The sequence below is a fragment of the Stylophora pistillata genome, chromosome 2 (genome assembly GCF_964205215.1).
Source record: "Stylophora pistillata chromosome 2, jaStyPist1.2, whole genome shotgun sequence".
NCBI classification, from domain to species: domain Eukaryota; kingdom Metazoa; phylum Cnidaria; class Anthozoa; order Scleractinia; family Pocilloporidae; genus Stylophora; species Stylophora pistillata.
Genome location: NC_142520.1, coordinates 52748985 through 52773185, shown reverse-complemented (window position 1 = coordinate 52773185; position 24201 = coordinate 52748985). Strand labels below are relative to the sequence as shown.

Here is a 24201-nt window from a genome sequence, read left to right as displayed (position 1 = left end):
CTTTTCCAGTGGTGTCTTCTCTTAACTTAAAGGAAATTTGAGATTTTCTTCTCCAATTATATATAAATTTTTAGTCGTAATTATTTTTTATTCTCTGATATAATGTTTTCATAACTCTTTTTACATTTTGGCTATAAAATCCTTATAGAGGAGCTTTAATAAATGTATGTTATGCTAATGCTTATGTAACTTCAGTCACAAGAAACATTTCTTGGTCTCAGTTGACTATCTCCAGGGTGCGAGGATTTGCTCTTTATTGACTTATTCTATGCAATTAAGTTTCTCTCTGTCTAAAGGCTCTTACACTTGAGATGTCAGCTTCAGAACTCTCTACAGTAGCCAATTTACAACTTCAACTCAGTTGGTAAAGCAAGTTATCTTGTTATACCCCCCTCACCAAAGCAGGACAGCAGTTTTTTTAGAAACTTGCCCCTTAAAATTATTCTAGACTGAGGTGATCATAATTTTTTACAATTTAGCAGCCTGTTCATAACCTGAAGTTTTGAATACATAATTATATACACTTAAGTGAGAATAATGTTTCATTTAATTCTCCATTCAGGTTGAGGAGGATGAAGGTTTCACAGATATTCTGCAAAACAATGCCAATGAACATTCTACTGAATGTAAAGGTGAAAACACGCAAGCTGAGCCTGATGTGATGATTGATGTTTCTTAACCTTCTGATACTGTGAAGCATGTTAATCAGTGGTTAAAGTATGCCAAAGGCAAACCCATCAAAAGTGCCTTACTCACAGAAGAATCCTATGTTACAATGGACGTGTGGGACTTTGCAGGGCAGCACTTGTACTATGCCAGCCATCCTATCTTCCTATCACAGCGGGCACTTTACATATTGGTGCACAATCTCAGCAAGCCTCTGGATGCTCCAGCTGAGCCCTGCGTGAGACAAGGGAGTAATGATGTGAAGTTGGAAAACCCTAACAATGAAACAAACATGGAGAATTTGCTCTCATGGTTGGCTACAGTACACAGTGTTTCCCTGGCCAATGATGACACAGATGATGATCCACAACACAAGCTGCCCTACCTTCGCCCCCCAGTGTTCATTGTTGGCACACATGCTGACAAACCAGATAAAGACATTGCAGTAATAAAGAAACAAATTCAGAAGAGAATTTCTGGTATGGAATATGAGAAGCATGTGGTCAAACCCTTATTCTGCATCGACAACACTCAGAGGCCTAATTGGATGAACAAATTTATCCAGAAGATTGGAAAGCAGATTGGAAAAGATAAAACAGGTGAGATAAATGATTTTATTACTCGACTCTGGGGGTCAGAGGGCCAATAACTAAAATCAACCAATCAAAATGCTCCATTGCCAGTCCAATGTATAGTATTGGACCGGGCACTGTCCCAAATGATAAAACAGGTAAGATAAATGATTTCATTTTGTATCCATAACCATAGGTTACTTGTAGTAATTGTTGACTTTATAATTGTATAAAAGCTTATCTTTGGGTGAATTTCAAGAACACTTGATTTGTAGCAATTTTTGTAACCAAAAGCCCAATATTGGGAGATGGTTGACAAGCATTGAGCATACAGTAATTATTATCTGACTTACATTGTTACATGTTATCCAGCAGCAGGCAGTGTGTTGTGCTTCATTATAATTTGAATTGCAAGTAGATAGAGAGACAGAACATTCTAGTGGAAGTTGTAGAGGGATTAAATGATATTACTATGGTGGAATGAGTTAGGACTTAATTATAGTGGAAAAAAGTCAGAGTTTGAATTGCAAGTAGATAGAAAAAAAGAACAATTTTTCTAGTGAAAGTTGTAGAGGGATTAAAAGATATTACCATGGTGGAATGAGTTAGGACTTGGTTGTAGTGGAAAAAAGTCAGAGTTGTTTGTTGTTGTTGTTTTTTTTTAATAACCTGCACTCTGCTTTAAGCTTTCAGCTACTCTATATTCTGAATATACTGGCAGCATCATATAGAGTCCAATTCATTTTTGGAGATGGAGCCATTAATTTCAGAGTATGGAATAATTATAGGGAACAGAAGAGCTAAAATGTGGGGATTTAAAGAGATTGTCATCTTAGCTAAGTTGTCAGCTGTAAAATCTCTGCAATTATACAAGTATAAAATTATGCTATCGTACTATGCTCATTGTAAGCGCATGTTTCTGTGTTGTATTATGCTCTGAATTCCTTTTCTAAATATATCCTGCAGAGCAAGAAGGAAAAGTAGATGGTATAAATGAATTACAGAACACAATCCTGAAGGTGTTGAAGCAAGAGCCTTATATGGGAGAGAAGATACCAGTGAGGTAAGTAAAAAACACAATTTATTCGGAAAAACCCCAGTTCATGCACTTCAAAATCGATTTTTTCCCTCAAATAAGCAATGATAAAGATTTTAAATGGTACGTGTTATGACGTATGCTAGCACGTGACTCGCCTCGTGCGTTGTGTTGTTGTAGTACATCCGCCATTAAACTAGTTGAGTTAATATTGCAAGTGACTCTATTCTCGTCTCTCCAAACACTACAAATTTTGGCGACGAGTTACGGGATTAAGTAACATGCCCGGGGGAGATAATACCACCGAGGTCGAAGTCGAAGGAGCGAGTGCAGCTTCATTCAGTCCCCCAGTTGCTGGTTATTTCGGACGAATGGAGAATTTTGACCCGAAAGTGGAAGAGTGGTCGACATACGTAGAGCGTTTGGAGATGTTCTTTGTGGTGAACAATGTTCCCAACGAGAAAAAGGCAGCCAGTTTACTTACCTCGATTGGTGGGAAGATGTATGCTTTGTTAAAGAGTTTAACTACGCCGACTAAACCCACGGAGTTATCGTTCACGGAAATTGTAGAAGTTATGGGCCGACATTTGACGCCGAAACCAATTATCATCGCCGAAAGGTACAAATTTCACAAGTACAATCAAGTGGAAGGTCAGTCAATTCGTGAATTTTTAGCTAAGTTGCAAAAATTAGCAGAAACTTGTGAGTTTGGGGTATATCGCGATGAAGCATTGAGGGATAGACTGGTGTGTGGCATTACCTCACAAACGATTCGAAGAAAATTATTAGGAGTAGCAGATTTAACACTAAAGAAAGCAGTAGATATCGCCGTTGGCATGGAGTTGACAGACAAGGAAATATTCGAGATTTCTAGTGAGCCTAAACCCGTTCGGAAGGTGGAGGTACATGACCCATGTTTTCGTTGTGGTAGGCGAAATCATTTACCTGAAAAGTGTTTTCATAAAGATTCCGAGTGTCACATATGCAAACGAAAAGGGCACATCAGTCCACAATGTCTGCAGAAGAAGTCTGCGAAATCCCCAACCCAAGGTAAACCCAAGCCTCAAAAATTTAAACAGGGAAAGAAGAAGAAAAAAGATTCAAGAATTAAGTTGTTAGACACTAGAAGTGGTTCTGGTAGTGAGGCTTCTGACTCCTCACATCCTGAAAACTCCGGTGACGCATACAACCGTGAATGGCCTATGTTTTCTGTGAGAAATTCCTCAAGAAAGAAATCGGATGAAATATTGATATCGCTTAATATCAATAATGTTCCCTGTAAATTAGAATTGGACACAGGAGCTGCAGTGACTGTGATCCCTGAAGAAATATGGCAAAACGATTTGGGCTCGGTTCCTCTGCAAAAGTCTAACGTGACTTTAAGGAGCTATTCTGGGCATTCGATACCGGTGTATGGGGAAACTGCTGTTCATGTTAAGTATGGATCTCAAGAACTTGACCTACCCATTATAGTTACTAAAGGGAAAGGTGTTGCTCTCATGGGAAGAGATTGGTTGTCCAAGATTAAGTTGAACTGGCACCGCATTAATGCTGTTCGACAAGCTAACCAAGCAAGACCCAAGTTAGAAGACGTAGTTCAACAGTACCCCAAATTGTTTGATGGTAAACTAGGTACCATTACTGGATTCACAGCTCAGCTCAAAGTGAAAGAGAATGCTACACCTCAGTATTTCAAGTCTCGTCCGATGCCTTACGCACTCAGGGAGAAGGTGGAAAAGGAGCTGAAGCGCCTGGTGAAAGAAGGAGTATTAAAAAAGGTTGAAAGTTCGGATTGGGCCACACCAATTGTTCCCGTTCTTAAACCAGATGGAACAGTGAGAATTTGTGGCGATTTCAAACTCACCATTAACCCTTACTTAGATGTCCCAGAGTACCCTATGCCGACACCAGACGAATTATTCACAAAGTTGAATGGAGGTGAATTATTTACTAAGCTAGACCTCAGTCATGCCTACCAGCAAGTAGTCCTGGATGAGAAGTCCCAACCCTATGTCACCATTAATACCCACTTAGGTTTATACCGGTACACTAGACTACCATTTGGAGTGGCAGCTGCACCTGCAATATTCCAACAGATGATTGACAAAATGCTAGATGGCCTGGCCCAAACTGGCGGAATATTGGATGATTTGATCGTCACTGGTCAAAACGATGAGCAGCATATCGAGAACTTGCACCATACTCTCAAGAAATTTGAAGAATGTGGAGCTAAGTTTAAGGTTTCTAAGTGTGCGATTATGCAACCTAAAGTGGAATATTTTGCATTCGTGTTGGATCGGGAAGGTATACATTCTTCCCCAGCCTAAGTTCAAGCAGTCCTAGAAGTTTGTGAACCTGAGAACCGAACAGAATTGCAATCATTTTTAGGTTTGGTAAACTACTATCGCAAATTCATCCCAAACATGTCAACATTGGTCAGTCCTTTGAACCAGTTACTATCGAAGGACACACCCTGGTGTTGGAATAGGGAGTGTCAAGTATCATTTCAAGCTCTTAAAGATACTCTGGCTTCTTCAAAAGTGTTAGTTCATTACAATCCCAAGCTTGAAGTTCAGTTAGCCGTAGACGCTTCACCAGTAGGCCTGGGAGCAGTAATTTCACACATCACTGCTAATGGAACTGAGCGTCCGATTGCTTACGCCTCGCGATCTCTAACCAAATCTGAACGAAATTATTCAGTAATTGAAAAAGAAGCTCTAGCCATCATTTTTGGTATTCGCAAATTCCAGCAATTTCTGTATGGCCGCAGATTTACCCTTCTGACAGACCATCAGCCCCTAACGTTATTGTTTGGTTCCAAGAAGGCGATTCCAGCCGTAGCTGCATCACGGATTCAAAGATGGGCAATCCAGCTTTCAGCTTACCAGTACGATATCAAGTACCGCAGATCAAAGCAGAATGAGAATGCAGACGCCTTATCAAGATTTCCGTGTAAAGGAACAGACGTTGACTTACACGTTGACGAAGAATCTGCAGACGTCAACAGGATCCAAGTTGCTAGAGTTCCAATCAATTCTAAACGGCTTCGGGAAGATGCAGCCCGAGATCCAGTGTTATCGAGAGTCATTCACTTCACCCTTTATGGATGGCCGGACAAGTCCGAGGTTTCTGACAATTTGAAAAGCTATTTTGCTAAACGAAATGAGTTTACAGTGGAGGACGGATGTCTTTTGAGAGGAACAAGAGTCGTGATTCCAGCGAAACACCAGGAGACTGTGTTAGCAGAGTTACACCTGAGTCACCCTGGAATTGTACGAATGAAAGCATTAGCGAGACTTCATGTTTGGTGGCCGGCGTTAGACTCAGATATCGAACAGTTAGTTGGAGACTGTGAGACCTGTTAGATAACGCACAGTAAAGCGCCACTAACCTCCGATAATCCCTGGATGTGGCCGCACCGACCTTGGCAACGAGTTCATGTCGATTATTGTGGTCCATTTCTTGGTGGTTTCTTTTTGGTTGTCGTAGACGCGAAGTCTAAATGGCTAGAAGTGATACCCATGTCAAGCACAACCGCTCAAGCAACGGTGGACGTATTACGCTCACTCTTTGCTATTCATGGTTTACCCGAAGAGATTGTCTCAGATAATGGCCCTCAATTTATTGCACAAGAGTTTAAAGATTTCCTAAGATACAACCATGTGAAACAAATCCTCAGCGCGCCATACCATCCAGCATCTAATGGCGAAGCGGAGAGAGCAGTAAGAACCTTTAAACAAGCGATGAAAGCAGCTAAAAGTGAGCCAGGTACCATATCACAGAAGATTTGTTCATTCTTATTGAGCTATCGCACTACACCGCACACGGCAACAAGATGTACGCCCGCTGAATTGCTGATGAACCGAAGACTACGGACACGTCTAGATCTTTTACGACCAGATCTTCGAAAGAAAGTATCTAAACCCTCCAAGTTACAACCTACTGCGCCCAAGAGACAGCTTAGTGTAGGAGATCCAGTCTTGGTACAAGACTACAGGAAGAGTCAAGATCCTTGGGTCAAGGGAGTGGTAGTTGCAAAGTTAGGACCTGTGACTTATCGTGTACAGGTAAAGGAGTTATTTTGGAAACGACATATCGATCAGTTGAAAGACCTCTCAGGAACGAAGATTCAACCCCATAAGCAGGAACAATCAGAGGATTGGGAAGTGAATGTGCCTCAGTCTTTAGCAGCATATTCGCCAACTGAAACGCCCGTCACCACAGTAGGACACGTTCCTTCACATAGTGAACCAACACCCAACCAGAGTCAACCTCGTGTCACGGAGGCGAAACCAGCCCCAGAACAACCAAGGGATCTTGTAAATCAAGAAGAAGCCGTTTCATACAAGAAGTCTGATCGACGTGACCAGACTGTTTTTCCAGAGAGACGCTACCCAGTTCGTGACCGAAGACCGCCTAAGCGCCTTATTGAACAAGTTCCTTAGTGAGCTTGAGACTGTCTAAAGGAACTCGGACGTTTATTATTTTAGTGTTCGTTGATACTTTTCCTAAGGAAGGGAGGAATGTTATGACGTATGCTAGCACGTGACTCGCCTCGTGCGTTGTGTTGTTGTAGTACATCCGCCATTAAACTAGTTGAGTTAATATTGCAAGTGACTCTATTCTCGTCTCTCCAAACACTACAGTACGCAGTGTATTTAGCATAATTTTATGTGCAGCTAAGTAATAAAAAATATCCTTCCACCACTGGATTAAATTGTGGATACATCAAAATTTGCAAAACTATAGATTGTACAAATGCGCAGCAGTTGCTTCAGTGCAGACAAACAAAATTTAAATTTGTGTCATTACGACAATGTTATAATTCTAAAAGATAAGAAGATGTGATTGATATTTGAGTAGGCACAGTTCTTGGAATTGACTTTGTATGTTGCAAAAAAATAATCATGTCTGTTGTAGTTGAAAGTTGAAGATAGTATGATCGAGGCAATGCATGTATTAACACTTGAGGACTTTAAACACATGCATGTCTGATTGAATTTAAGACCCAATTTTATGCCATAATGCATTATAGGTATTCTGTGGCTTTGTAGGTGGTTTCAGTTTGAAAAAGTGATTCAAGCTTTGGTCGCTAAACAGATTTATCACAGAAATCTGAAACAACTTGAGCACTACGCAAGTAAAGATTGTTTCATGGAAGATGCAAAAGAGTTTGACTCCATGATCAGTTTTTACCATGGCCTGGGGATGATAATCAAGCACCGCAGTACAGTTGTACTGAAGGCTCAGTGGCTGATTGATCTGTTCAAGCAGCTGATAACCATTCCACCTTTCAATAAACAGGTAGAAAAACTATTTCATTTTAGAAAGACTAGCTTACTTGGAAACTGTTGTTCAATAAATTAGAACAACAGGAAACTAAGCAGGATGATTCTTCGAAGAAATGGGCACTTATTTCAAAAGCTATAGAGAACATGTAGAGGGGTAGACGGCATCGACCAGCGGCTCTTCTGATGTCAGCCGTAATGTCATTGTTTGATCTGATTGATTGCATAAATACGCCCCAGTACTTGAGGGGCTAAACTGTGCTGCGAATCCAGTTTTCCTCAATGTAACCGACGAACTGCCGTGAAGGCTCTGTCATAGCTTCTGGTTTTAGGCTACCGATGGTTGCGGCAATGTGTTATAATTTGTTGGGTAGGAATCGACCAGAGGATTGGGGACCAACTGATCGAAAGTGGGTACGAAATGTCTGAGCCTAGGTACGAATCGTGTAGGCACGAAAGATCCGGCATGGTTACGAAACGACTCGATACCACCTGTAAACATGTGTCTTTTACTGTTTATTGTTATAATCATATGATTTGTTGACCCCACACTATTTTATGTACTTTTTACAGCTTGTCAGGCCATTTATTGATTTAGCCTTTTTATTTGCAATTAGAGACTCGCATTAAGTTGCTACTGCTCACAATCATTGTATTCACACAATTGAATAGTTCTTTTTGCGTGTGCTAGTGGGCGTATTCACCTCTGAGCAACCCAAGATACAAATTTGCCCACTAGGGGTTTCATAGCCGACCATTTCAGTGTATTAATGGAAATAAACTTTTATTTCTTATAAATGTACGTGGGAAACATTCAAAAGGAACATTACGTGGCCTTTCCTTATCCAGAATTGTTCCACCTACATTTTCTAGAATCCCCTGTATGCTAAGTACTGGCAAGAACTTGAAGGAAGTGGCATCCTCAGCATGGAACATGTTGATCATGTGTTCTCCAGCTGTATTGGCCAAGGAATCATCAAAGAAGACATCTTAGACATGATGGAGCGATTTGGTTTGATTGCTAAGTTCTCAGTTTCCCCAACTGACGTAAAGTACTTTGTACCAGCTCAGCTGAAGTCATCACCTGATAAACTCTGTAAGATGAAACCGTCGTCAACAGATCCCTGTCCATTGTATCTCCTGTTTGTCCATGGCTTTGTCCCTCATGGCCTCTTCTTACAGCTTGTCTCACGATCCATTCGCTGGTGTTCAAAGACATGGCCCGCGGATCAACCTACCCTGTACCAAAATGGAGCATGGTTCATCATTGGCAAAGATATTCATGATTTTGTCCTCGTATGCAAAACAGGATTTGTGAAGGTAATCTTGAGACAAAGAACACAGAGTCATCAGGTTGTAGGACAGAACTCCGCCGAACTAGCAAGTGTCGTTCGTGAATTTCTTGAAGACACCCTTCATAATTTGTCACAAGAGATGCCGTACCTGAGTGGACTACAGTATAGGCTGTGTGTTGCATGTCCTTACTGCCATCAAGGGGCAGAAGAACCAAGTCGTGCATGCTCAGACCATGTGAAAACCACGTGCACCCACGAGGACTGCTTCCACCTCATTGATGCAAATGAAGGCCGAGCGGAAATATGTAAAAGAAAAATCGATGATAAAATACTTCCTCCCTGTGGATTGGAGAAGTGGTTCTCGAAAAGAAGAAGGCAGGTATGATCGATGGAAAAGATTTTTCAAGTACAGATTTCTAGCCTCTGCCTCATCTTTCAAAGTTCTCTCCTCCATTTTACTTGATCTGAGAATCAAATGTTCATTGTTGAGAAAGGTAGCCCTAATAGTTTATATCCAGTTTCAAATATTAGTAAGAGAATCTCTATCACGATGAAATTATTTTTGAAGTTTATACTTTTCTGTTTTCCTTTGGTTAAGTATTGATCGACATATATTTATATCGTAACACACATAATATGTTATGTTCTGTAATCGTTTTAATCCTAAATGACGTATTTTTTCTTCAGGGTTTATCTTCAATTGTGGCTCCAAGATCACTCGGTGAAGCAAGTGAAATTAAGCCAATGAAGTCTGACGCGGCATTGAAGGTGACTCTCCTGGGCAGTGAATGGAGTTCATCAATGGGAGGCTTATCTACCATAAACAGACAGCTTGCCATTCTGTTGGCCAAAAATTCGCAAGTGGACTTCACTCTCTTTGTACCACAGTTTGCCTGTTCTGAACAAGAGAGGAGAATGGCAACGAGTCACAATGTATCCTTGAGAGAGGCACAAAGACGCCCGGGTTATGCCGACCCCCTTGACTGGCTGAGTGCCCCACCGAGAGATCTGGCCATTGACATAGTACTGGGTCATGGAGCAAAGCTTGGTAAACAAGCTCAATTTATTAGAGAATCGCACCATTGCACCTGGATACAGGTAGTGCACACTGCACCTGAAGAACTTGGAATGTACAAAGACTATCCTGAGGCCATTTCTAAAGGAAATGAGAAGAACAGAACTGAAGTGGAGTTGTGTAAGTTGGCAGATGCTGTGGTAGCAGTTGGACCAAAGTTGACGAAGGCTTACTCTTCCTACCTGCGCTCATGCGAGAAGCACCAAGATATAATTCAACTGACGCCGAGCACGTTCAGTGAGTTTTCTGACGTAAAACAAGCTGCAGTTGACATGGATAAGTTTAAGGTTCTAACGTTTGGCCGTGGTGACCCAGAGGACTTCAGCCTGAAGGGCTACGATATCTCTGCCAGAGCAATAGTTGAACTGAGAGACAGATCTTACCATCTGATCTTCGTGGGTGCAGCTGACAGTAAACAGGATGAGGCTGCAGCGAATTTGCTGAAGAGTGGAATTGATAAAAGGCAGCTGACTGTGAGGAAGTTCGTGCAGAGTAAAGAGGAATTGAAAGAAACATTTTGTGAAGTTGATCTCTGCATGATGCCCTCCAGAACAGAGGGTTTCGGCCTGACAGCATTAGAAGCTTTGTCTGCTGGTCTTCCCATTCTTGTCAGTGGCAACTCAGGATTTGGTGAGGCATTGTGCACTGTACCAGCAGGGAAATCATTTGTTGTGGATTCTGAGGACCCTAAGGAGTGGGCAAAGGCAATTGTTGGTGTCCGAGAGAAGGAAAGATCAGACCGCCTCCATGAGATTCAGCAACTGAGGAGTTCCTATGAAGAGAAGTTCAGCTGGGAGAAACAGTGTGACATTCTTGTGGAGAAGATGTGGGACATTGTTCATGGTGAGAATATTTTGAATATCCTTCAAAAAGTGTTTTTGGGGACGACTCGGCTTTCATTTCCTTATAAAGCATCATGGAAAGCTGGGACACTACAGATAAAAAGAATATGTTGAACCTGAATAGTAATCAGTTGTTTTATCGTCTTCTGGGTTGGTGTAATATTAAAAAAAGGTTTCTTTTTATCTTTTTAGCTTCTAAAAGACAAGACCCAAGATTCAGAACTCAGGAGGGCGAAGATGTGGATACGCCAACCGAACAACTAACAGTTGATTCATTACTGACTCCAAGTGAGTAACAAAATATTCATGACGCATGGCAATTGACATCCCCCAAGAGTAACATACAGGTTTGAAGAAGATCCAACATTTCTCCTTTCCTTTTCTTTCAACTTCAGGCCAGCTACGCTTTTTGAAAATAGCACTTGTGATAATATTTTGCACTGCGGAAGAGAGATGTTCTTTTTGTACCTCTGCTTTCTCCGGTTATGATCCAAAGACATGTATACACTAATTTGATTTTCTTCTACTTTCTGATATGGGCGGATGGCTTGGTGTAATTTTTGTTTTAGTCAATTGAAGTTTTTATTCCATTTCACCAGAAAGCAAACATAAATTGCGTAAAACAGGAAGACTTGGGGCGTTTTTTTTTTTTGTTCTTTTTTAGTCGTGGGTACGCGAAGCGTACAAACGACTATTAGAATGGGGCAGAATATGCAAATGTGGTACTCACTCAGATGTAAACAAATAGATAATAATAACGACTTTCCGAAATTATACGGGAACACCTCTATTACATTTCCGAAGGAATGCTGCGACTTTAAAATTTAACTGGATCCTTTTTTGAAGGAGTTTCGATTTTGATTAAAATACTCGTCGCAGTTAGCAAATGTGCTAACTGCGACGTCAAAGCTCTTTGAAATACTAAAGGTGTAACTCTGAGTGAAGACGCTTAATGCAATTGCTTTTCCGCGACCATCTTTCGCCATCATTTGCATTATTGTGGAATATTCCTCGCCGTTCCCTGGTATATTTTGTTTTTGACAAAGCGTCCAGGCCACAATCGTTCTTAAATACAATTTCAAGCCTTCATTCTTCTCACTGCGAGCCGTCAGTATTTACATCGTTATATATCGCTAAAATGAGTAACCGGCGAATTTTTATAGGGGAAAGCAAGGCGGTGTTTTCGTGACTGGCCAATTGTTTAAGTTTCTGATGGTTTTACCTCTCATCTGTTTGGTAACTACGCAAACATTGATTTGTAAAAATCATTGTGTGTACACCCCTGAACGTTAAAAATATATCAAGTCGAAGGAATAGTTTTTGTTATTATTACTTAAATAACTGTTTTCAAAATTTCCAGTCTGCATTCTGTACCCAATCTGCAGTCTGAGGTCTGCATTTTGCACCCAGTCTGCATTTCGTACCCAGTTTACAGTCTGTATTTTGTACTGACCGATACTGAGCTAAAATGAGAATTCTGACCATTCACCCAACATCATCCCAGCAGTTCAAAGTAATACCACGTAGTTTCAACGGTATCAGGGAGTTACCCACTGGAATTTAATTATCTTCAAAACTCATTCCAACGCGATGTATCCACGACTTATTCACAGTTTCCTTTGATTTTTCCCGAAACGAAGCCCAAGTTGAAATGCTGTTGCTATCAAAACGTGTATTTGTACCGGCTATTCAGAGTGTAGTCGTTTTCCGACACAATAATGAAGTAATCATCTATTAATGCGAATAATCCTTCATTTATACGAGGTCTAACCCTTACCGCGGTTTTCATTAAATAAATGTACTTCCCAAAATTTAATATAGTTTAGAACGCGGTTTTGTCAAAAAACGGCTCCGCGGTTCTTTTTCCAGTTCTGCAAATATGTCAAAGTGTAAAGCTTGTCGTAAAGCTTTCCTCATTGCATCTTCTCTCTTGACTTTTAGTATATTCGTTTGCAAATAAAAAGTCACAATTTATCATTTCAAGGCTCAGTAGCTGGACAATACACTGGTTGTTTAGTGGTTGAAGCCCTTTTTTTCCTTTTTTACTCCCAAACTTCTCTGTAAAGATGGGGAATTGTTTCGTTTCTTTCATGTTGTTAGATTAAAAAAACTTTTTGTCCCTTCTAGGTTCTTTTGACCGAATCATCCAGGGACTTCAGCAGATGCAACTTGATGCAAGCAAAGTCAAGAGCAGAATAGATCTATCATTGGGGCTGAGGAATATTGCATCAGACAAGGGCTTCACGATATCTGACAATCAAGGATTAGGAAATTGCATGTTCTATGCCTTGTCAGAAAAACTGGAAATTGTTAAAGGAATCAAAATCACACATGGCACATTAAGACGAACCTTGGTTCAGTACCTCAGAAGTAACCCAAAACTAGTAAGCTGATGTTAATATGTCAAACAGAGTGTTTCACTTGCTGTTCTCTTTAAGGTTAAGTGTGAAAACGGGTCAACACCACCAGACCATATCCCAGTGTTCACGGCATAACTTTATTATTCAAGAAGCCGCACAATGATGTTGCTTACAGCTGAATCCATTTGTTACTTAATGTGGCCTCCGAAGTAGGAGACTTTTACGGTTTTAGTCATTTGAATATTTTGGTTTAAAAAATGCCCTCTCTTGAACATCTATCAGATAACACTAAACAGAACTCCTGTTATTCTCTTAATGATGGATCTTTCCTGTTGTTTTTCTGCTGTTTGCGAATCGTTGCTGTTCTACAATAAATGCTAATTAAAGGTTGTCTCGTATCATTCTTAAAAATAATACTCCATGACTCGTACTCCGCGCGCTCAATTTCCGATCAACAATCCTCTTTAAGTTTGTTTCTCTAACTGATTTTTTTTACAGCCGAATGGAACAGATCTGTTTCACTTTGTCCATGGATATCAAACATGGACTGACTACTTAAGACACATGGAACAAGATGGAGCTTGGGGTGATCACGTGATTCTGTGTGCCGCAGCAAACTGCTATGAAACGTGCATTCGTGTGGTCAGCAGTCTACCCCATAGCAATGATGTAATGATTACGCCACATTGTCCAGTAAGCAAAGCACTTGTGCTGGGACATATTCATGAGGTGCACTATATCAGCCTTCGACCCGCGCAAGGTAGAGCTCGTTATATTACTCCAATAAAGTGTAATTTTTGTTTTATAGTGATCTTTGTTAGTTAGAATCGTCAATCTTCTTTTTAATACCGAGTTGACAACAAAGTGACGCTTTTTGTTGTTGTTCGATTTGATACTTTGCTTTTTTAACAGAATCATTTTTGTCGGTGTTTTTAATGTCATGTTCCATCGTTCGCTCCCGTCTCAATAATCAAACACAATTCATGCACACTTTAATTCTCTGTTGCTGTTTAATCAGTGTTCTGATTGTTGTGCTTACAGGTTAAAATGGCAGCCCCTTACATTTACTTTGATCGGCCAATGAAGAGCCCAGCCTTGCTGAATGACTTTATAGGCATACAGACTACTGATGCAAATTGGCCAACTAGAGCTCTCTTCGGCCTGATTTTTCGGATGTGAACTTAAGAAGCTTAGGTTTGATAACATAGGTTCTATAGTAAATGGTTTGAACCCGGGGGTAACATGTGAAGGTGTAGTCTGATCGTCCGGGTGAGTGTAGTCCTGAGAAGGACTGTTGTCGGTGGCAGTGACTGACGTTTCGACAACCTGTGCGGAAGTCATCATCAGAGTCAAGTGAATGATTGTTGTTCTACTGACAACAATCATTCACTTGACTCTGATGATGACTTCCGCACAGGTTGTCGAAACGTCAGTCACTGCCACCGACAACAGTCCTTCTCAGGACTACACTCACCCGGACGATCAGACTACACCTTCACATAGGTTCTATAATAATAGTTTTCCAATGTATGGCGTAAAAAGAGAAACAAACCAAGCGACAAAAGGCTTTTAGTAAAAGGACATCACACCTTCAAAAGTCGTGGTTACCAGACAAGAACGTTCTACTTGGAGCCAAAAAAGACAATATCACCAGTGTGGAACTTTATTGAAGGGACTCGAATCATGAACTCGACTCCTCTCAATTTTAATGGACTAACGAAACATTTTATTGCTACGTATTATATATGTATATACAACTAAATAAAACTTTGTACAATCACAGTAAAGTAGCTAATTATTCAATTAATTCATATATTAATATTTTAAAAACGAAATCGAGGTAATTCTTATACAATGAAAAATAGTAGATTTAATCACGGTTTCGATCAAAGTGTTGCTTTGGTTCTACTGCAGCATGGTCCTAGCAATGCAAGGAATAAACAGCACTTACAGTAATATGTCTTTCCACCTAGTAATTAAGAAGGCAATCGATAATTGAAATAGATTGTAGATGTGCGTTGACTTGAAGTGTCTTACGGATTAAAATATAAAAAACTAGAAAATCGAGATTTCAAGGGTTTAAAACTCTGGTCTGAGCTGAGTGAGTGTAACCGCTCCACACAATGTTACTTCGCTGGAGTTTAGGAGCTGTTTTCGCATCAAATCGATGCCAAGTGTCATCATGATAAAGTTCTTTGTTTTACCTTATCTACAAACAGGATTTCAGAACAATGAAAACCTTAACTCAACGCAGTGTCATAGAAAATTTAGCATTCCATTTCGATCCTGGTTCTGACGAAAACTCCATCACCGATCAAGATTACAGGGTTTCTTTTGTGTAGAGTGGTTGCGCAGATGAAAATTGTGTGACCCACAAAGTTGTAAACAGAATGTGCTACGAATTGTTTCACTACATTCAACTATACTATAAACCCTTGAGCCACTCATAGGGTCATTTTTAGCTTCTTGTGTCCCTTTGCGTGTCCCGCACGTGCAGTTCCATTTGACGCACATGCGACACTTTTTCGTGCCTCGTGCCTCGTTCGTCGTCATCGGCTTCTTCAAGTGAAGGTAAGATTTCATTTGACTAGCTTCTTCATTGTCACTTGTGAAAAGATAAAGTTCGCTTCTTTGGAGATTAACAGCAACCCTTGATTTAGAATCCAGTTATGAATCAAACTACAGTTGATTTCGGTTAAGTAAGGGAACTTGGATACTTCACTAAACATTATGTCGTTCAAAATTTGATCAGCTCCCTGAACAACGGCATTGCAATTTCCATTTCCTTAAGATTTGGGTCTAAACAGCTTGCTGGTTGTTGAAGCTATCGGGGCAGTTAGCAATATTTCTTCCTTCCACTGGTGCAGTATTCGGCTGAAAATAGAGGATTCCATTCACCTACAAGAGAATATTTTGAGTCATTTCTAAAAATCTCTCAAGAAAGATCGAAACACCGTACACGTACAGATTGAAGTGCGTACTAAGCTTCTATTCCAGTTTCCTGATTATTTCCATTCATGTCTTAACTTTGAATTTAAAACAGCTAGAAATTGGGTGGTGGATGTTAAAGCATGCGAAGAATGTTATAAGTTGTGAGAGGATAGGCTTTTTGGCTTTGAGAGTATTCAGCAACGAAAGGCAAGCAGTCGAGCCAAGGGGCTCATCTGGGCGGGACTTAAGCCAGTTTCCATCGATCAAAGTGATTAGGAGAACATGTACTCCTACTTCCCCTAGATGGGATGCTGATGTATCGCAGGCGCACGCGCTCGCACGAACCACCCCCACCCCCCACTTCCCCATCTCACCCGGCATTTTGTCAAGTTTTCAAAACAATTCGCTGATACGCATTCTTGAGTGGAAAGAGACACTAAGGAGTTAAGTGTCTTGCCCAAGAACATAATACAATGACAGGTCAAATCTCTAACTCATGCCTATCAACCTGGAATCCTTATCCAAAGCCCTAACCGCTAAGTCACCGGGGACTGAGACTCTCGCTCATCGAAAACTAAACCCACCTCTAAATGATCAATTCAGCCAGAGAAATCTTGTACAAAGGACGCCGCGTTGTCCACTGCTCTCGGATTGACATTTGACAACTTGCGAGCCCCTCCCAAGTAGAAATTTGACCGAACGTCAAGAGCCACAGCCGACCCAGGCGAAGTGACATAGACAGGATTACCATCATTGATGGTCAAACTTCCATTTCGCGCATTTCAAATGGCTTTGACAGTGTACCACGTGTTAAGACTGACCGTAACGTTACTCCTGGCCTCGCCGACGCCCTTGCCAAGGTCATATCTCAACTTAATATAACTGAAAGCGGAAGAATAAACTAGAACAATTAGAAATGATAACGAAGGGAAATCTCATTTAGACGTTTCAGTAATGCAACAAATAAAAGTGAAAGTTATTCAAAACCAGACTTTCACCCAACAAAAGCTGCAAACATAATGAAAGGCTGAATAGAAAACGCGCCCATTTTTTAAGGCCTTTATCTTTCAACTCGTTTGCGCTGTTAAAATGCTACATTTTACTTGAATAATTTCCTACAAGGCTTACATAGGAGAAAGAGGGAAGAGGGAGGGAACACTGGTTGTCAATCAGAACATAACAGAAGATTGTAAATTAGGAAAGCAGTTGAGACCTGCGCAAGTAACTGAAACCAGTAAACGCGAGAGAGAGGGCACACGCGTGAATGTCAGTATCTTGTGCGCGCGTGACTCGCGTCCTCACCAATAAGGCGGATCAAGAAAAACCTTACCCGAGGGGACTACAGTATAGGCTGTTTGTTGCATGTCCTTACTGCCATCAAGGGGCAGAAGAACCAAGTCGTGCATGCTCAGACCACGTGAAAACCACGTGCACCCACTAGGACTGTTTCCACCTCATTGATGCAAATGAAGGCCGAGCGGAAATATGTAAAAGAAATATCAATGATAAAATACTTCCTCCCTGTGGATTGGAAAAATGGTTCTTGAAAAGAAGAAAACAGGTATGATCGATGAAAAAGATTTTTCAGGTACAGATTTCTAGCCTCTGATTCATCTTTGGAAGTTCTCTCCTCCATTTTACTTGATCTAAGATTCAAATGTTCATTGTTGAGAAAGGTAGCCCTAATAGTTTATATCCAGTTTCAAATATTAGTAAGAGAATCTCTATCACGATGAAATTATTTTTGAAGTTTATACTTTTCTGTTTTCCTTCGGTTTAGTATTGATCAACATATATCTATATCATAACACACATAAATGACGTCTTTTTCTTCGGGGTTTATCTTCAACTGTGGCTGCAAGATCACTCTGTGAAGCAAGTGAAATTGAGCCACTGAAGTCTGACACGGCATTGAAGGCGACTCTTCTGGGCAGTGAGTGGAGTTCATCAATGGGAGGCTTGTCCACCATAAACCGACAGCTTGCCATTCTGTTGGCCAAACATCCGCAAGTGGACGCCACTCTCCTTGTTCCACAGTTTGCCTATTCTGAAGAAGAGAGGAGAATGGCAACGAGTCACGATGTATCCTTGAGAGAGGCACAAAGACGCCCGGGTTATGCCGACCCCTTTGACTGGCTGAGTGCCCCACCGAGAGATCTGGCCATTGACATAGTACTGGGTCATGGAGCAAAGCTTGGTAAACAAGCTCAATTTATTACAGAATCGCACCAGTGCAGGTGGATACAGGTAGTGCATACTGCACCTGAAGAACTTGCGATGCACAAAAACTATTCCAAGGCTAGATCCAAAGGTGAGGAGAAGAATTTAACTGAAGTAGAGCTGTGTAATTTGGCAGATACTGTTATAGCAGTTGGACCAAAGCTGACAGACGCTCTCTCCGCTCAGTTACGCTCATGTAAGAGTCACGAAGATCCTTCAACTGACTCCCGGAACTTTCCGTGAATTCTCTGACCTAGAGCAAACCCCAAACAAGAGTAAAACGTTGACGGTACTGACGTTTGGCCGTGGTGATCCAGAGGACTTCAGCCTGAGGGGATACGACATCTCTGCTAGAGCAATAGTTGAACAGAAAGACAGATCTTACTGTCTCATCTTCGTGGGTGCACCTGACGGTAAACAGGATGAGGTTGCAAAGAGTTTAGAAAAGAGTGGAATTGATAAAAGCCAGCTGACTGTGAGAAAGTTCGCGCAGAGTAAAGAGAGATTGAAAGAAATATTTTGTGAAGTTGATCTCTCCATGATGCCTTCTAGAACAGAAGGATTCGGCCTGACAGCACTAGAAGCTTTGTCTGCCGGTCTTCCCATTCTTGTCAGTGGCAACTCGGGATTTGGTGAGGCATTGTGCACTGTACCAGCAGGCAAATCACTTGTTGTGGAGTCTGAGGACCCTAAGGAGTGGGCAAAGCCAATTGCTGGTGTTCGACAGAAGGAAAGATCAGACCGCCTCCATGAGATTCAGCAACTGAGGAGTTCCTATGAAGAGAAGTTCAACTGGGAGAAACAGTGTGACATTCTTGTGGAGAAGATGTGGGACATAGTTCATGGTGAGAATATTTTGAATGTCCTTCGAAAAGTGTTTTTGGGGGCGGAGACACCGTATATATTGGGGGCTACTCGGCTTTCGGGCTCTTGATAAATTTTGATGGAATGCGGGAACAACCCATAAAAAAAAAAGGTGTTGAGCCTTAGTAGTAATTTGTTTTCTTTCTCTCTCTGTAGCTTCTAAAAGACGAGACACAAGTTTTAGAACTCAGGAGGCCGAAGTTGTTGACACGTCAACCGAACAAGCAACAAATGATTCATCACTGATTCCAGGTGAATAACAAAGTATCAGTAACACACGGTAAATGACTTCCCCAAAGAACTACAGACAGGTTATAAGACGATCCAGCAGTTGCACCTTTTCTTAACTTTCAATCTAAGACCAGCGCTTTGTGAAAATGGTACTTATGATAATATTTTTTGCTAGTGAGACATATATTGTTATTCACACATCTGATTTCTTGTGTTAGAATCCAAAGACATTTAGGAACAAAGTGACACTTTTCAGAAGAATAAATGTACAAATAAAATATTCAGCTAAATTCACTATATTTTAGAGCGCGGTTTTGTTGAACAACTTCTGAACTTTGTTTGAATTACCGGCCCTACGGTTTTTTTTTCAGTTCCAGTTACACAGATATGTTAGCGTGCAGACCTTGGCGTAAATTTTTCTTTACTTGTTCTTCTCTTTTGGTTATTGGTGTGATGGTTCGCACATAAAAAGTCTCTTGCAGTTTATCTCTTCAATGCTCAGTTGTTGGACAAAACATCGGTTCTTTGGTCGTCGAAGGTCTTCTTTCCCTTTTTACCCTCCAAGTTTCTCTTACTGGATTAAGAATTGTTATTTTCCAGCTGACAATTGTTTCGCTTCTTTCATGCTGTCAGATTAAAAAAAAATTTTGTCCCTTCTAGGTTCTCTCGACCGAATCATCCGGGAACTTCAGCAGATGCAACTTGATGCAAGCAAAGTCAAGAGCAGAACAGATCTATCACTGGGGCTGAGGACTACTGCATCAGACAAGGGCTTCACGATATCTGACAATCAAGGATTAGGAAATTGCATGTTCTATGCCTTGTCAGAAAAACTGGAAATTGTTAAAGGAATCAAAATCACACATGGCACATTAAGACAAACCTTGGTTCAGTACCTCAGAAGTAACCCAAAACTAGTAATTTGATGTTGGTATTTCTAACAGAGTTTGTTACTTACGGTTCTTTTTGAGGTTAAGTGTGTATACGGGTCAACACCACCAGAGCCTATCCCAGTGTTTACAGCATAACTTTATTATTTAAGAAGCCTCACAATGATGTTGGTTACAATTGAATCCATTTGTTACTTAATGTGGCCTCCGAAGTAGCAGACTTTTACGGTTTTAGTCATTTGAATATTTTGGTTTAAAAAATGCCCTCTCTTAAACATCTATCAGATAACACTAAAGAGAACTCCTGTTGTTTTTCTGCTGTTTGCGAATCGTTGCTGTTCTACAATAAATGCTAATTAAAGGTTGTCTCGTACCATTCTTAAAAAATTACTCTATGACTCGTACTCCGCGCGCTCAAGTTCCTATCAACAATCCTCTTTAAGTTTGTTTCTTGAACTGATTTTCTTACAGCCGGATGGAACAGATCTGTTTCACTTCGTCCCTGGACATCAAACATGGACTGAATACTTAACACACATGGAACAAGATGGAGCTTGGGGTGATCACGTGATTCTGTGTGCCGCAGCAAACTACTATAAAACGTGCATTCGTGTGGTCAGCAGTCTACCCCATAGCAATGATGTAATGATTACGCCATGTTGTCCAGTTGACGAAAGCAAAGCACTTGTGCTGGGACATATTCATGAGGTGCACTATGTCAGCCTTCAACCCGCTCAAGGTACAGCTCATTACATTAGATAGAGATAGCTTTATCAAGGAGTAAAATCATTGCAGTCCCCGGGCCGGCTGAAATGTGACTTACTTTACAATGGAACTAAACGTTATCTATAAATTATGATAAAATACTTAAAAAGAAGAAAACCGTAAAATGTAACCTACAATAAAATACAAAAGGAGAAGTATCAACGCCAAAATACTAATAATTAGGATTACTACTAATAATTAGAACTGTTCGCCTTGATAAAAGTGTTTTAAAACCTATTGGTCTTCCAAATCGGTAGTTTGAAGTATCTATGGCTACGGGTGCAACAAGTGGACCCGTTGCGCGGTGGCAGCACATCATGGAGGTTATGGCTTTGGTTCTTTACAATTTGTTCAAATAGAGTGTTACTCAAGGCCTCCCTGCTCTCGTATAGTGACGTGATATCTAGAGCTACTAGAGCCTCTGCATAGGATAAGTCGGGGAGTATAATCCGCAACGCGCGCTTTTACATTCTTTCCATTTCTTTAGCCAGATATTGCGGCAGTTAGTAATTATAGTCTTAGTTTCATGACAGTGTATTTCGTTCATTGTGTACCAAGAATCATAAGTCTCCCTCTTAACTCTTAGATGACAGTAAATTCAGGTTCTGAATTTAAGGCTTTTTCTCCATTTTCCAATCCATTCTCTTTCTTTGCTGATTTAACATACGTGATAATGTGGGTGGTTTTCATAAATTTATTTCCAGCACTAACTGACACTTGATCGCCCGCTTCAGTTTGTAGAATCAAACGGCATTAGATGCAGTTTAGTCTCATTTGGTTTCTAATTGCACTGTTGCGTTTGTTGTTTTTACAGGTCAAAAGACAGGCTATCCATTAAGTCATTATACTCGTTCCAGATCTCTGTGAAAAAAAAAAACGGCCGAGTGAAGATGTGACTAAACGTTTGCCGTGGGCCTAAAGAAGAAAGAAAGTCTTTCAGAGGTTTAAAAGTTTTTCTTTCAGGAGTAGTCGTCCTCGATGAATTCAGTAGTTGTCACGGTGTATATAATTCTCTAAAAAGTGGAAAGCATGAAGAAAAGATAATTCACCGTAAATGATTTCGTTACTTTACTGAAAGCACCAGAAGAAATGTTTAATTTAGGTGCAGTTTAGACTGGAGAAGGACAATAAACTTGAAAACACCCAACTTGAACAATTAACGCGGAATATTTTTGTTAGTCATAAGGAGCGATAGAGACAGTGATTTGTACATAAAATTCAAGGTTTAAAGTCAAGGTTTGAAATATTTAGTCGGTATAGTAGATATATTTGCCAAGTAGTTTTAGTCCTTGCATACGCTTTTTGTAAACTCAGCTAGAGCGGTTAGTGGTTATAAATGACAGAAATTAAAGAAATATTTCAACAAATATGCTTTTTATGACACGATTTAGGGATACTAGCATTTCTTGTTTCCCAACGCCCTCCTCAATGCAGCTTCGTTAATACTTACTAACAATTTCTGATCAAAAGAATCCAAGAATATCTACACCTCTTTTCAGACAGCACCTGTGATCAGAGCCACACCCTTGACTGGGTATGGGGGCCGGGAGAAGAGACAAAATAGTTTTCAAACGGAGATCTATCGAATGTAGAAGTGATAGTTTTTCGACAGCGAGACTCAATAAGTACACCCCTCCCCACTCAGTAATCCTTGTCCTCCCTTCTCCCCCTCATTAATCCTTGTCCTCCCTCCCACCCCCCCCCCCATTTCAGTAACAGCGACTCTTAGGCGAACATTTGGTCAAAAAATGTGGGTGAGGAAACTGTGGGGAAGTGGGTGAGGAAAGCAACGATCAGGAGGAGAAGATCGATTTTAAATTCAGATTAGTTTAAAAGTCGGAATATCCTTAAGACCTCAAGAACACAGAAATATTGGAAAACACCTTTATCGAACAAAAATTGATTTCAAAGCAGAAACCTCAAGAATCAAACTTTAGTGAGGCGTGAGTAGTCCAGTGGTCAGTGCGCTGGACTCTGGGTCAGATGGCCCGGGTTCAAGTCCTGGCTGGGGCTTGACGTTGTGTCCTTAAGCAAGACGCTTCACTCACATTGCTTCGTCTTCTCGGATAGGACGTAAAGCCGGAGGTCCCGTCTCCTGCACCTATCAATTAGTTAATTTCGGCAAGGGACGTTAAAGAACCCACATCACGAGATTACTGTGATGTGGTCTGGCCTGTTTACTGGGTGGCACATTTGCATTTAAACGAGCTATTCGCTCATATGCGATATGTGGCTAAATAAAGTTACTTACTTAAGTTACTTACTTACTTAGCAATGTGTTCCCAAAAGAAAAACTAAAACTGTCCTTTCTCCAAGTAAAACTCCCACAAATTTTTATGGTACACGGTATGCGTCATTTTCCAGTGATCTGAGGAACCTGGAATGATTTGTAGAAGAAATTGAGCGTGAAAGAGGAACCTAATCTAAGTCATCCATGTCTGGAAGAAGTAAAAGGGAGACCTTCAGCAGCAAGTCGAGACCAAAGAAAGATAAAGCAGCATACATATTACTTTTTATAGATATTTGTTACCTTAAAATATATTCGCATTTTACTATCTGTGATTTACTCCAATAGAGCATAATATTGTGACATAAGGATATACACGCCTGTCCGGTTTCCAAGGTCTGCTTTTCTAGTTACATCCATGGAAACGGGTTTTATTCTAAGTTGGTTGTAGCACACGTCAGGTTTTTAAGTTCTGTTTGTTTGTGTACGTGTAGTTATTCCTGCGTTTGCCCGGAAACTTTAAGTATTGTTCCATATAATAGTCCAGTCAGTGGTACAGTCAGTCGGTTGAACAACTTTGCTCATCATGTTGTATTATTTGGAGTTTTTGAGTAGGCCCCTATACTTTCACAGTCCCTTATTTCTCTCATGATTGCACAGGAGTACTAGAAAATAACCCAAAAAATTACACAAAGGTGGGTTAAGAAAATCCACGCTGAGTGTGAAATCCGATTTTAGATCTGAAAGCTTTGAAAGAAAAGTGAATATTATTTTTTTTGCTCCCAATTTGATGATTAAATGTTACAAAAAGAAAAAACAAAATTATTTGAAAAAGGCTTTTTAAACAATTAGATAGGGAAATCAAGGGTAAAAATTAGCCCTGGGTTTGTGCTAATCAGCTTCTGAAGAACTGGGCCCGAGGAGGCTTCAAGAAATGCT

At 40.6% G+C, this 24201-nt stretch overlaps 3 protein-coding genes across 4 annotated transcripts in view; all 3 read left to right on the top strand.

The window, feature by feature from the left end:
- Nucleotides 1–24201, top strand: part of LOC148740292 (uncharacterized) — a 118634-nt gene that overhangs the window by 47425 nt on the left and 47008 nt on the right. The window lies entirely within an intron of this gene.
- LOC148740294 (uncharacterized) lies at nt 631–22402 on the top strand. 2 transcript variants are annotated; one of them, XR_015997110.1, is made up of 10 exons: nt 660–1265; nt 2205–2301; nt 7329–7578; nt 8436–9236; nt 9545–10775; nt 10967–11062; nt 12902–13158; nt 13633–13894; nt 14176–14342; nt 14638–15383. XR_015997110.1 is itself a non-coding variant. In XM_088750499.1 (9 exons), the coding sequence occupies exons 1-9, from the start codon at nt 776–778 to the stop codon at nt 21900–21902; spliced, it is 3543 nt and encodes a 1180-aa protein (XP_088606625.1). In that variant the 5' UTR covers nt 631–775; the 3' UTR covers nt 21903–22402. The 2 variants fall into 2 exon arrangements, 1 of the variants encoding a protein (XP_088606625.1); XM_088750499.1 differs by lacking the exons at nt 12902–13158; nt 13633–13894; nt 14176–14342; nt 14638–15383 and adding exons at nt 20041–20297; nt 20742–21009; nt 21850–22402 and having other exon boundaries at nt 631–1265.
- Nucleotides 18016–19409, top strand: LOC148740295 (uncharacterized). Its single transcript, XM_088749139.1, has 3 exons — nt 18016–18376; nt 18543–19130; nt 19306–19409. The coding sequence occupies exons 1-3, from the start codon at nt 18016–18018 to the stop codon at nt 19407–19409; spliced, it is 1053 nt and encodes a 350-aa protein (XP_088605265.1).